Below are 14597 nucleotides of genomic sequence, written 5' to 3'. Positions count from 1 at the left end.
CTAAATGACAATAAACTGAATCTGAATCTTTACACTTCAGCACGAGAAATGACATGAAACAATCTTGAACACAATGGCTTTGGTCTGCTCAGCATTTAGCTGAAAGAAACTTGTGCTCATTCACTCTGTATCGCAGGCTCCAGACAGGTTAGAAGGAAAAACAGTTTAACCAGTGTTATGTTGGATGACATTAACAATTTTGATAAAAATCTGTTTTGATAATAGAGAAGACACATGACAACAAAGAATCAAAAAATGATTCCTACTGAGGAAGATTTTCTGGAAAACCTTTTGCAAAGTTTACCTTCCGAGGTTTGTGCCTGTGAGAAATACAAGTCTGAAATCAATTCAGATTCCTTAACTGTGTAGCTGCCAGATTGCAGCTTATCACAACCATCATGCAGCTGTACTCTACAAGCTCAGAAAATTCTCTCAGTTTTTGTACTCACTATACTGCATGTCAGAACCGAATGCTCAAAACCCTAGCCCTCAGATTGAAAATTTCTACAAATGCTAAAGCTTCAGGAAGATTATTTTGAATCATATCCAGGGTTTCAGCTGAATAAAAAAGGTGTAATTTAAAACAAAAGTTGCTGATATTCTTCATCAACTGATGTTCGTCAAACCAATCTTGGACATGCCTGAGAAGAATCTCAGATAATCACTCAGTAGGCCTTTATATTTAGCAATATGTTACCAAATAGTTTTCTGTTTTTAATTTACAATCAGAGTCCCAGAAAGGTGGCCAGGCATTCTGAGGGCACAGCTAGATGACCGTAAAACTACATTTCATATGGAAAGGTGGAGGAATTGAACAGGCAGAATAATAAAAGACTGGATAGGGAATTGAATTTGGGCCTTTACAGTTATGAATGATTCTTGTTACTTTTACGTATTTATGATATTCTCAGATAAAACAAGTACTGAACAAAAAAAAGCATTGGAGATATTCAATACATTAGTTAGCATTTGTAGAAGGAAATGTGTTACCATTATTTTTGATGACCTTTGTTTGCTTTGCAACTTGCAATGGAAGTATAAATGTAAACACATATTCAGTCAACACTGCAATTTTAGTATTAATAATAAATGGCATACTCTGGAATGTGGAAATTATGAGGAGTACTTTGACTTTTTCGGGTGTAGCAAAGCAATAACCTGATCAGATGTTACTGCAAGGTTCTCAAATTATTCTGTTTTCCTAGCTACAATCTGTGCCACTGACAGATGCTCCATCTCCTGGAACTTGCAGCTCAGTCTTAGAACTTGAGCTTCTGAGCTATTCTGTTCTCAGGAATCTCTGTCTCCAGGTCTTTCATTGCAGTTCTTTTCAATGTTATTAGCAGCCATGGCAGCAATGAATGCTTGCTGTATACAAGAATTTCCCTTCATTCTGGAAGAGCATAGGGAGACTGGGCAGACACAGGATGAAAGAATAACAACAGCTTCCTACACACTTGCCATTAACAAACAGAAGCCTCAGGTAGTATGATCAGTGTGGTATCCATTTCTTTCACACAATGGCTTGGGCTGATGCTAGGGTCACCTGGTGTAATCTGTACATTGGGGTATTTATATAACTAAAAAAAGTTAAAGCTCACTTGCTTAGTCTTGCTTTTGAACCAGCTATAATGAGCAGCAATTTGTCTGATCTTGCAGTAATCACTGTAAAACTGATTCACTGACAGGATAATATGTAGAATGTATCTCACAAGAATGTATTATAGAATGAAACAGCACAGAATAAACTACTTATTCCACCAAATTTTTCCTGGCATCCCTGTTGACCTAAAGCTTAAGAGTTTAGTGGTGTTTTTACTCTGTAGCTAATGTGAGACCACCGGAGAAATCAACCCGTACCATATTAGTTTTTTTTAAAGTAACTCATGAGTACCTTAAAAACACAAAAACTGAAAACCTGACATAGATGCAGAAACAAAGATGGGAATACATAGCCCGTCAGGCACCACCTGTGCAGAGTGGAACAAAATTAATACGCCAGGTTGATGAAAAATGATCAACTTTAAATGCCAGTACCACCTCTCTCTCTCCATGGATAAGCTTGACTTTCAGCATATTTACAGCATTTACTATTTTTGTTTCATAAGTGACATATTTTCCTTTCATTTTTTTGTTATGAAAGTACACAACTCTGAAATTCTTCAATTCTCTGGGTGGCCACAAAACTAAGACAGAAAAGAAAGGCTGCACAATCATCAAACCCCCAAATCCCACCTCCCCACACATAAAAAAGAACAAAAATGGATCAGGCACATTGACCCCCAAAATCCCTCCTCCCACACAAAAACAAAACGAGAAGATCAGGTGAAAAAACACAGAATATAAAAACTATAAGACTGAAAAAAGTATTTTATAGTTCAAGTCCACATCCAAAGACACAGAAATATCCCTGGCAACTCCCTCAGCAGCAGCAGGCTCTCCCCTCTCTGGTAGCATAGCAGAGACAGGCAACTAGCGCTCACCCCCTGTATTCGCTTCGATGCTTCAATTTCTCTCGTCGCCTTAATCGCAAACAGTGGAAGCCATAATCAGTGAGGTGGGGTCAAACATCAGTTCACGTGCCCTCCTGCAGGCTTCTCGTCACGAGGTTCCCTCACACTGCCTCTACCTCTCAGTGACTGCAGAGCGCTGAAGCACCCAAACAATCTCCAAACAGCAAAACACAGGCTCCAGCAGTTCCAGAATCACATTCAAGATGAGAAACAAATGTAAAAGACATAAAAGAAGTGAAAAAGATGGTTCCATGACCTATCCAGAAGATGTTGACCAAAGGAGCGTTGTACGCAAGCAACACACACAAAATGCTGGAGGAACTCAGAAGGCCAGGCTGCACCTATGGAAAAGAGTGCAGTCCACTTTTCAGGTCGAGAACTTTTGGCCAGTCCTGCCAAAGTTTCTCGGCCTAAAATGTCGGCTGTACCTTTTCCATAGATGCTACCTGGCCTGCTGAGTTCCTCCAGCATTTTGTGTGTGTTGCTTGGATTTCCAGCATCTGCAGAATCTCTCTTGTTTGTGATTTGATTGTATGCAAGTGCCATCTTGATCAGAGATCTCCAATGACTAAAAACAACTAAAGCATGAGAAAAAATGTTAACCAAATATTAATAAGACCATAAAACATAGGAACAAAATAAGACCATTCAGACATTGAGTCTCCTCCACCATTTGATCATGGCTGATCTGTTATCCCTCTCAAATCCATCCCATACCTCCTCCCTGTAACCCTTGATGCCCTTACTAATCAAGAACCCATCAACCTTCGCTTTAAACACACTCAAGTGCCTTGGCTCCCACAGCCATCTGTGGCAACGAATTTCAGAGATTGGCTAAAGAGATTCAACCTCATTTCTGTTCTAAAGGGACGACCTTCTATTCTGACTGTCCCATCTGGACCTACACTCTTCCACTATTGGAAACATCCTCTCCATGTTCTCTGTTTCAAGGAGGTCACCCTCATTCTATTAAACCCCACTGAGTGCAGGCCCAGAGCCCAAACACTCCTCATGCTTTAACCCCTTCAATCCCAAGATCATTCTAATAAACCTCCCCTGGACTCTCTCCAATACCAGCATGTCCTATGGGGCTCAAACCTGCTTACAATACTCCAAATGTGCTCTGACCAATACCTTACAAAGCCTCAGCATTACACCCTGCATTTATTGTTTAGTCTACTTGAAATGAAAGGTAACATTGCATTCACCTTTGTACTGACTATTTTGAATGGGACTCAATAAAACACAAGTTACTTTGTAATTAGTAGGCAGGCAATGAACTCAGGGGATCATGGGGGTTTGTGCCTCTGCTGGACTGTGTCCTCTCCGGGATGGGAAGATTTGAAGAACAGGCTGTTGCCCATGCAGCAGGTTCTCCCTCTCCATGTCACTGATGTGGTCCAAGGGAAGGGCAAGCGCCGATACAACTTGGCACCAGTGACGTCGCAGAGGTTGCCAGAGTAAAGTTGTGAGCAACATCAGACTGCCTTAGGGACCCCAGCTCCAGATTTCTTCCTTGGGGTTTACTCTCGAAGCCTTTCCCATGGGAGGGTATGACTGCAAGGCAGCGGAGGTTTAAAGTCAGAGTTTTCCTTCTCCTAGGCAGGCTGCTGTGCAAGGCTGATGAGCCCCCACCTGCCCGAAGCAATTGGCTTTGAGGCACCAGTGGACCACCTTTGCCCCTTCTCTTGTTCGTAGAAACAGATCCACCATGGCTAGTAGCTAAGCCACACACGAAGGTCAAAAGTTGAACTTGATATTCAGAGACTGTTAGAGCTGCACGCCATTTGGAGCACTTTATAGGTAATGGGAGCTTACCCCCAGTATCACCCCCAGCTAAGACAACCTTAGGAACCTAATATTTGTAATGCATCTTTGCAATACCCACCACTTACAGAAGTCAGCAGCTATGTTTGGAGACAATGCGTTCCTTGTCTAATGACACCTAACTGTGATGGCCACCGTGGAAGAAAACCAGACAGCCCATGGGGTATATCAGTCTGTGTTAAGATCTCACGATTTATTATGGCCAGTGCAGGGGGAGAAGTACTCAAAACTATTTTCAATAAAAAGTGAAGCAGAATGCAAAATGATATAAGTGAGGTCTATACATCCTTTATTTAAGACAGTTAGGAAGGGTAAAGCAAATATCAAGAGTAAAATTGGCTGATATTGTGATTCAAAAGACTGACCGCAGCACCCTCTTGTGACAGACAATAGGAAGTACAGCACTTGGGGATTAATTCTATAGTGTGAAGTGGGGCTGCAAATTGTCCTGGAAGCTTCATCCATGAGCTTCAATCTCTAACTGTCAAATGGCCTTCCTCTAGCAAACTCCATAGCATTTTTGTAACTAATTAGCATGTTCAAAAATGTAAAGAAAATTCTGATGAATTTGACTTAAAATGTTAACTCTGCTTCTGCTCTGCTCCTTAATGGCTGAGTGGTTCCAGCAATTGTTGTTTTTTTTAATTTCAGGTTTCCAGTAGTTCCTTATTTGGCTGGATTGGACAAGGGGACGAGATGTAACACTTCCAAGCTTGCGAATGTGGGAATGTGATTAGTGATGAGAATGTGACATACTTATCCACAATTCTAAATGTGAAACAAAAATGGAAAGCAAAAAGTGAGTTTCACAGACAGGGTGTGTGTGCTGTTTACAAGAGCTTTAGTAGTATGTGCATCATTTTTTGGAATGAATTAAGGATTCATAACAGACCTACTTTTTCTAAGTCTCAACTTGCTCTTTGGAAGAACTGAAACATATTCAATGACTCCACTTTATACTAGACATGATGTGTTTCCATTTTTTTTTACTTCCCATTACACTGCTGGCATTTAGGGCAGCAGTGAAGCTCCTCCATCTCTGGCAGTGTTCAGGGTTTCCTTCATCATGTCAGTAGCTCCCTCTTGGTTTTCACTCCTGTCAGTCATACAAGTCCCAAGTGGCGACTCAGGAATACCATTGCGCTCAGATGTGGAAGAAATCTTCATTGCTGTTTCTGTAACAATTTTATTTTACCAGTCAGGGTTGTCAGCCCTGAGCTGAACCCCCAAAACCTAGAGCAGCGTTGCACCAGTCTTAGTCTGGCCTCTACCCTTTGACCTATTTGGCATGGGTGACCCTACCAAGAGCCAAAGCACAAGGCCCTGACTCCAGCCAACAGAGCTCTCCAGGTTATTGAGGCACACAAGCCTCCAAACCCTAAGACAAGGTTAGGGGTCCTCCAGGAGGAAAAATCCATATGGTTCATCAAATTTCATTGTGATGAAGGATGTCATTCAGGAGACACCTTGAATGTGCTACCTATTCTTACTTGTTCTTTTTAAAGATCTGTTGACAGATTTTGAATACTGCTATTGAATGTGCTTTCATGGTTCTTTTGTTTAGTTATATATTTTAATTAAAATAATTTGCTCTGTAAACACAATTTTCCCCATTCAGTCATCCAACATATCTACATCTGCTTATCATTATGATATTTGATTTATAATGTTTTATCTGACCCACCAAATTACCCCCAATCAGTTAGGAATAACAAATACAGAGGCTGTTGTTTTGTTTCTTCTTGTCAAGATTCCTCTTCTGAGCAGCATAAAGTCACAATGCAACAGACAAACCTACTCATTATAGTACCCTGTTGGTTTGTTCATTGGCAAGAATGGGGATTAGAACATTGAACAACATAACATCATCTGCGAAAAGGAAATCACCATTTATCTGTGATGTTCAGAACAGAAACTTAACAATTGAAGAGCAAAAAGCTGGAGGCATTGAAAATCTGAAATACAAAAATAACTCCTGGGGACCCTCAAGAGGACGGTACCATCTGCAGAAAGGGAAACACCGTGTTTTAAGTCAACGGCCTTTCATTAGGACTGAATATGTTTGTGATCAACTGTGTGTTAAGTTTTCAAGAAGGGCAGAATGGAGAAAACAAAGGAAATGTGCAATAGAATGGTGAAGAAGGCTATCTGGATGAAATAATTGCTTTTGAAAGTATTTGCATTTATTTAAATCTTACAATGATCCCACAACGTGAGGGAGTAAAAACCATTACGTTGTGACTCCATCGCAATGTACAGACATGTGAATTTATAAGTCTAATGGCTTGTAGATAAAAGCTGTCCCATAGCTTGTTGGTCCAGGCTTTAATGCTGCAGTACCATTTGCCAGACAGAAGCAGCTGAAACAATTTATGGTTGGGGTGACTGGTGTCCCTGATGATCTTCCAGGCCTTCTTTCTGCACCTGTTGCTATAAGTGTCCTCAACGGAGGAAAACTCACCTCCACATGTGCGCTGGGCTGTCTGTACCACTCTCTGTAGTGCCCAGTGATCAAAGTTGGTGCAGTGCCCATACAAGGCGGTGATACAGCCAGTCAGGATGCTCTCAATGGTGCCCCTGTAGAAGGTCTTGAGGATTTGGGGACCATGCCGAACTTCTTCAGTCGCCTGAGGTGGAAGAGACACTGCTGACCTTTTTATTGCCACAAAGCCGGTGTGTACAGTCAAGCTGAGATATTCATGATGTGTATACCAAGGAATTTGAAACTATTCACCCTCTCAACTGTAGACCCATTGATGTTGATCGGGACAAGCCTGTCTCCGTTCTCCAGTAATCCACAATCAGTTCCTCCATTTTTTTGGAATTTGAGGGAGAAATTCTTATCTTGGCACCACTGCATCAAGGTGTCAACCTCTCCTCTGTCTCATCACTGCTAGAAATAAGGCCGATCAATGTTGTGTCATCCGTTAATCAGCAGATTGGAGCTGTGTGGGGCAGCACAGTCATGGGTGTAAAAAGAGTAGAGGTGACTCAGGACACAACCCTGGAGGGCACCTGTGTTGAGGGTCAGAAGGGCAGAGGTGAGGGAACCCATCCTTACCACCTGTCGAACCCAGATGCACAAGCCGGGGTGCAGGCCAAGGTCTCTGAGCTTCCTGTCAAGTCTGGAGGAAATTATGGTGTTGTAAGCTGAACCATAGTCCAGGAACAGCATTCTAACTTAGGCATCCCTCTTCTCCAGGTGAAGACAGTGTTTGTGTAGTGCTAAGGCTATGGCCTCATTGGTAGACCGGTTCCATCAGTAGGCAAATTGTAGGGGGTCCAGTGTGGGTGGTAGCATGCTACATGTAATCTTTAACCAGCCTCTCACAGCATTTGCTTATAATTGAGGTGAGGGCAACATGGTGCCAACTGTTCAGGCATGCTGTCTTGTTTTTCTTAGGTAGGGGGACAATGATGAACGATTTGAAATAGGAGAGCACTACACTCTGGGAGATGGAGAGAAATTGAATGTTTGCCAAAACACCAGCCAGCTGTTCCACACCACACTTTGAGAACGCGCCCTGGGATGCCATTGCGGCTGTTGACACGTAGGAATGTTCTATGGACCTCAGTCTTGAAGCTATCTAACAAAAGGGGCTAATCAACTTGAGGTTTGTAAGTAAATGCGGATGAATAGGAACAATGCAGAGAGAAAATATTACAAAATCTGGATAATGAATATTGTTCCTGGAAACTTGAAATAAAATGGAATATGGGGCACACTCTATTGATCAGGTTGGATGTACGCAGTGAATTAAAGTTACATGTAAATGACCTTACATTGAACTGATGGGTTTCTACCCAAACAGCAAATGTTGGTTACCAGCAATTATTGGAAGTCAATTGCTTGTAACTCTTGTGGCTACCAAGAACCTAAATCCAATAAAATTGCCACTCCTTCAGCTTGCTTCCTTCATTTCCTATTCAAATTCATTGTTTCAGAATCAGGTTTATTATCACTGGTATGTGACGTCGACATTTTCGGACGGACTCGGAGTTGGCTGTCATCGAGGCTCCCAAGGTGTTGTATCGGCAAGCTGCGGCGCTGGAGGTTCATGGCAGGAAGAGTTTTTCTTCCTTCCACCATCTGTGTGAGATGATGGGCTGTTGGGACTTTGAGACTTTCTTTTAAACTGTGCCATGGACTGCTCTTTATCAGATTACGGTATTGCTTTGCACTGTTGAAACTATGTGTTATAGTTATGTGGTCTCTGTCCGTTAGTCTTTTATCAATTATGGTATTGTCTGCACTGTTGAAACTATATGTTAACTATAACTATATGTAACTATCTGGTTTTGTGTAGGTCTTGTAGCTTTAGGTTTGTCTGATGGGTTTGTAGTACCTTTCTGGGGAACGTGCTAAGACGGTAGCGCGATATCGATACGCAGCAACCTCTCCGGACTCTGGATTGGGGATTACCAAACGTTATGTGGTTTTTCTTGTGTGGTTTGTTTTGTGCTTTTTCGTGAAATCATTCAGGAGAAAGTTGTCTGATTTTTTAACTGCATTGTATTTGTGGCTTATAAATGTAATAAACAATCTGAATCGGAATCTGAATCTGATTTGTTAACTTACTAGCAGCAGATCAGTGCAATACATAATATAGAAAAAAATTAAAATAATAATAATTAATAAATAAGTAAATCTTATTCAGTATACTTTATACAGTATACATATAATAGATTAAATAGATTTTAATAGATTAAAAATCATGCAAAAAAAACAGAAATACAATATAGTATAAAAAAGTGAGGTAGTGTCCAAGGATTCAATGACCATTTAGGAATCGGATGGCAGAGGGGAAGAAGCAGTTCCTGAATCACTGAGTGTGTGTCTTCAGGCTTCTGTACCTCCTACCTGATGGTAACAGTGAGAAAAGGGCATGCCCTGGGTGCTGGGGGTCCTTAATAATGGAGTAGAAGTACAGCCAGGTGATCAGACTTCCCGAAGTGAGGGCGTGGAATAGAGCGGTAGGCAATTCCTCTTCATTTTAACACAAACTGTGAGTAATTTTTATTGTAATTTTGGACCGATATCGATTTTGCCTGAGAAAAGGAGACTTTTTTGTCGGGCGATATATATTGGAGTCCTGCAGGCGGCGACTGAACATTGCCTTTAAGCGGCGGCGCGCCCGCAGCCGGGTCTCCAGTTCACGTGTGGCGAAGATGGAGTCGGCTGCGGGCTCGGAGGAGGATTTCCAGCTTTTCGTAGACGTTCACGGCGCGGCTCTGCGAGCTTCAGGGGTGCCTCCGCTTTACTGGAAAAGCTTGCACCATAAACTGGCACATGAGGTTGTGGCCTTTGATGATCTGGGAGCGGCTGGTTGAGATCTGGACATGTGCTGCAAATTCTTCCGGGGCGTGCAAGGGAATGTTGCAAACTGCCTAGCTGGCAGTTCATTTATTTTCTTGAATTCATCAAATAGCTAAATGTTTCCTTAGGGAAACAAAGCGTAGGCCAGGAGGACATGTTTTTACTTTGATGCTGCGGCCCATGAGAGCAGATTAGGAATGGCTGGTCTGTGTTTAGGGGAACCGGGGTGGGGGTGAGAATCGGCCTGGATTTTCACAAAGTAGACTTTATAACTCCTGAAGAAGGATGGTTGGAGAAATAATCAATGTTCACGCAGGACATCTAACGTGCAGCGTGTCCCACAGTAGTAGGAAGTATAGTGCCTTGTCTGGTAGATAATTAATTTTTTAATCTGTGTTGGTTGCGCCTAGAGGATAAGTGAAAACTGGCAGCTAACTCCACTGCCAATCTGAACAGAGTGGGAATAAACATAATTATATTGCCGCTAGGGAAACATCTTATTTGATGTAGAGGGCTAGAATTAGAAAACAGCAATAGGCAGCGTAACAGAGGTGTAACAAAGGTGTAAGTATGTAACAGGTCTGGCAGTATCTGTAGTGAGAGAAATTGAGCTAATGTTTCATGATGATTATGACAGAAGTTTAATTAACCTGAAATATTAACTGTTTTTCTCTCTGAAAGCTGTGGAGTACTTCAACATTTAGCGATTTCTATCACTGATAATTTTTTTGCACCAAACATGTTTGTCCCACACTTAGTGGCATAGTCCTGTTTGAAGTATACTGACGCGACTGAAGGTGGAAAACGTGTTTACTAGTATGATACAATGATGTCACTTTAGAACAGAGATGAAGAGGAATTTCTTTAGCCACAGGATGGTGAATCTGCAATTCAATACCACGGATGGCTGTAGAGGCGGAGTCACTGGGTGTGTTTAAAGCGGAGCTGGATAGGTCCTTGATTAGTCAGGGTGTTAAGGGTTATGGCGAGAAGGCAGGATGGGGTTGAAAGGGATCATTGAACGGCAGAGCAGACTGGAAGGGCTGAGTGGCCTAATTCTGCTCCTGCCTTCTGGTCTTCTGATACCAGAGCTGTGCTTCAATCCATGGAAAGATTGAGACAGGATCTTGTGGAAGCCTATGATGAGTTCAATCCTGATGCAGGGTTTCAAGCCAATGCATCCCTTTGCTTTGGATTGACTTGTTGAGCTCCTTAACCAGTTTGTTGATTTTCTTTCCCCTGGTTAATATTTTAAAAGGCGCTGTTAGGGAGATTTAGTAAAGGTACTTTCACTGGTTTCACACCAATAATTGGAAAGGAATCTTTGCTGAGAGAGGGGGTAGAATGCTGCCACTAGGAGGGATTGAAGAGGGGAAGCTGGATAAGCAATAAGGGAAAGTAAGAATATGCAAATAGGGTTGCTTGAAGAGGGATGACAAAGGTGCGTTAAGCTGAATAACATTTTCCAGTACATAGATTACAGAGTCATATAGCTTTGAAGCAGACCATTCAGTGCTAACCAAGGTGACCCATTCAAGCTCATACCATTTGCCACCGTTTGGCAAAATCTATAGCCATCTGTCTTTTAAATGTTTTTGTTGTACCTGTCTCAACTACTACCTCTGGCATCTGATTCCACATAGATGCCACCTTTGTGTGTGTGTGTTTTTTTTTTAAAAACAGCCACTCAATTGCTCTTAAATCTCTTAAAACAGTACAGGTCCTTCAGCCCACAATGTTATGCTGACCTTTTAACCTTACTTCAAGACTAATCTAATCCTTCCCTCCTACACAGACATACATTTTTCTTTCATTCTATTTAAAAATAATAAAGTACCTCTCTGGATTTGACCGGTTCTGATGAGGGCTCGTCAAAAAGGCAGGTTTTGAGAAGGAGAGAGAGGTTTTGGAATAGGTGGCAAGGAAGAGGGCATATTTGATCATTTAGGGGACGTTAATGTGAAGGTACAACTTGCAGAGATGGAGCGATTTAAAATGTAAAATGCTAGAACTGGAGTAGTGCAGAGTTTGTAGAATGCAAAGAAATTCTGCGGAGGGATTTGAAAGCAATTTGTTTGTACTTGTGATGAGGAAGAGGGTTCAGTGGCATCATACACACCAGAGGTGTGAGTTACAATTTTGGAGCAGTTCAACTTGAAATCGCCAAGTGTTGTTTATCATCTCACTAGGTGAATGGCACGTTCACCATTGCGGCATGTCCCAGTATTGCAATAATGTGTCAATGTGGAATCCTTGTCCAAAGCTTCTGAATGCAGTGAGAGCTGAGACTTGAGCGACACTTGTCTGATCACCGTGATCATGAAGAGATCCCAACCACTGGAACACACACTTTGGCTTGTTTACATACTTCAACTGTATTTTTATTCACAGCATTGTTACATCCAGACTTGGTTCCTTGAGAATCACTATAGCCAAACTTTGAATTCGCTGTGCTTCCTGACCTTGTTAATAGTTAATCGGCCTCCATACTGATTCTCACTGACACCAGAGACTGCCTGGCTATCTTGTTGAAAGATCCAGTTCTCATTTGTAAGTCCTTCATGATCATATTGGTTGGAATAAGAAAAATAATACACATTGCCTGACAAGATCTGTTTAAATGCTGTCGCAAAGTTTTACTGCTGTAGGTGAAGGGTCTCAAACTGGAAGGTCAGCTGTCCATCAGATGCTGCCTGATCCACTGAGATCCTTAAGCAGCTCAATCTTTGTTCCAAATTCCAGCATCTCAGTCTCTCTGCTGTTGATCTATGTGTCTAATGGAAACACCTCATTCAATGATTTTACTATATGATTGAAAACAGTTCTTCACCCAGGTTGATCAGGGCATGAAGTTGTTTCCAGGTAGCTATAAGATAAGTATAGGTAGAGTAACTGGACACTATGGGGTAGAAGGCTGAGATTATTGTTTGAGCAGTTGAGGGTCAAGGGGATGTGGCCAAATAAACAAGACCGTTCACAGGGGTGTCGGGACAAGAGCAACTCTTTTTGGACAGAGCTTTGTGGATCTGAGATTATTTCCAGAGTCTTAACGTATAAACGTCCAGAGTTGAAGATGAGTTTGAATGGAAGAAAAAAAAATGTCTTATCGATTGTGGGAATGTTTCAGCAAATATGATCAGCTTCTTATCCATTGATAAGCATTGACGTGCTAGAAAAAAATTACCTATTTCTCAAATGAAATTTCACTCTGGGACACATGCAATATCATTATTTGGCATGTGGGTATTACTTTACATTTGATTGTGAGGAATTTTAAACCACCTTGATGATTTTGGGTAATTATCATCCTGAGTAGCGGAAATGAGAGAATTTTGAAACATGTTCTGTTTGTAAAGCCACCAATTAGCTTTGAATTTGGTCTGGGTGAACAATGTAGTGGCTGTATCAATTCATTAAACTCAGCAAAGATGGAAGGGACTTGCATTTATGTACTGCCTTCTACAGTCTAAATATCATAAAGCATTTCACTGTTGATTAAATTGTTTTGAGGTATGACAGCAAGTTTGTATAGGTTCCCATAGCTCTGTAATATGTGTTCAGAGATTTTGCGCTTGGAACAAAAGTGAGAACAAGTCTATTAGCTTTTCTGTAAAATATGACCTTTCCCTTGAAATTGTGAACTCTTTCCACCTTTCGGCCAGTCTTGCTGCAGTGTAAGTTGAAGTGATATGCATTAATTTCCTTCAGGTGTTTGATGCGGGTGAAGTATTTGGGATAATGGAAGTAGAAGATGAAGAGGTTGAAGATGATTCAGAGCAAAAGATGTCCCTTAATCCAGGGACACCCCCTGTTTACAAAGTCATTGTCACCAAAGAAGATGGGCTTCAGGCAGCAAACCCAGATAGGTAGTAGACACTTTTTTTTTGTCCTCTTTGAACACTGTCCTCAGGCTGTGATGTGAAAGAAGTTCTACATGTTTTAAGTGTTTTAATGTGGAAAGTTTTGTCTAATTAAATTTAGGTTTAGTTTAATTTAGCTCCCTCCGTTTACTAAACAGGGCTGCATCTTTTCTGAATCTGTTAACTTCCTGGTTGCCCTTTAGTTGTAATTTGTCTACACTTGATCGTTTGCCTCATCTATCCTGTCTAACTCTTGCATTGGTCAATTGCTACTGCAAGCTAACTTTATGCTATCAGTAAGTCAACTTTATAACAACGAACCGTTCTGAACATCAGCCTTTTAGATGGGACTGTTTGTTGTTTCTCCTTCCTGTGCTCAGAACGTTACGTGCTGCGTCTCGTCTGCTGTGGGTGGAGAAGCCAATATTCTTTTTGTCTGTCATCCTCTGAGAACCTGAGCTTATTGGTGTTTTGTTTGGAGGCTTCACTTGAGCTTTCCTGCTTTCTTCCTGTTAACCAGCCTTGCTGTTTCAGGTACCTCCTCTCCATTAAGCTATGCAACAAACTGTCACAATATATTCTTCTTGTCTTGTCACTGCCCACATTTCAGTCCTCCTCAAACAAATATCTGAATATTTCCTTCCTTGGCTAACCTTTGACTAACAATTTAAAAGTTTGGTTCTTTGACCTAAGGACGGAAAGGCAACTAGTGGAGAAGACAACCTGACACACTGTGTGACCTATGCTTTAGAGTACTGTATTTTGTCTTTTGCAAGATGAAACAAGTTTTACAGCGTTATAACTGTACTTGATAATCTACAGTAAAAAAAATTTGGGGCACTGTTTCCAATCATTATGTCCTGTCCTGTATTACAGTATTTTCTTAATAGATCATGCCTGGACCTACCGAGTGGGTCAAGCTCGTCAGCAGCTCTGGGAAATCCCTGGCTTGCTGCACCGAATGGCAAACCTTACTGGGGTGGGATTCCATGGAGAAGTCCCAGATGATGATATCATCGACAATGTGCTGGCTGAGCTGTGGGCCTTTAGCCATGTGTACAAGCTGAACCAGGGGGTAAG

General features: G+C 41.6%; 1 protein-coding gene across 1 annotated transcript in view; it reads left to right on the top strand.

Moving 5' to 3' along the window:
* Positions 1 to 9498: 9498 nt before the first annotated feature.
* Positions 9499 to 14597, top strand: part of ttll12 (tubulin tyrosine ligase-like family, member 12) — a 51555-nt gene continuing 46456 nt past the window's right edge. Inside the window, exons 1-3 of the mRNA XM_059977955.1 lie at positions 9499 to 9635; positions 13366 to 13523; positions 14394 to 14592. Coding sequence (XP_059833938.1) covers positions 9510 to 9635; positions 13366 to 13523; positions 14394 to 14592 — 483 coding nt within the window. The 5' untranslated portion in view covers positions 9499 to 9509. The remainder of the gene's footprint in view (positions 9636 to 13365; positions 13524 to 14393; positions 14593 to 14597) is intronic.

Source organism: Hypanus sabinus, chromosome 8, assembly GCF_030144855.1.
Source record: "Hypanus sabinus isolate sHypSab1 chromosome 8, sHypSab1.hap1, whole genome shotgun sequence".
In the NCBI taxonomy this organism is placed as follows: domain Eukaryota; kingdom Metazoa; phylum Chordata; class Chondrichthyes; order Myliobatiformes; family Dasyatidae; genus Hypanus; species Hypanus sabinus.
The sequence above is the reverse complement of the archived record's forward strand: the minus strand, read 5'-3'. Positions and strand labels throughout refer to the sequence as shown.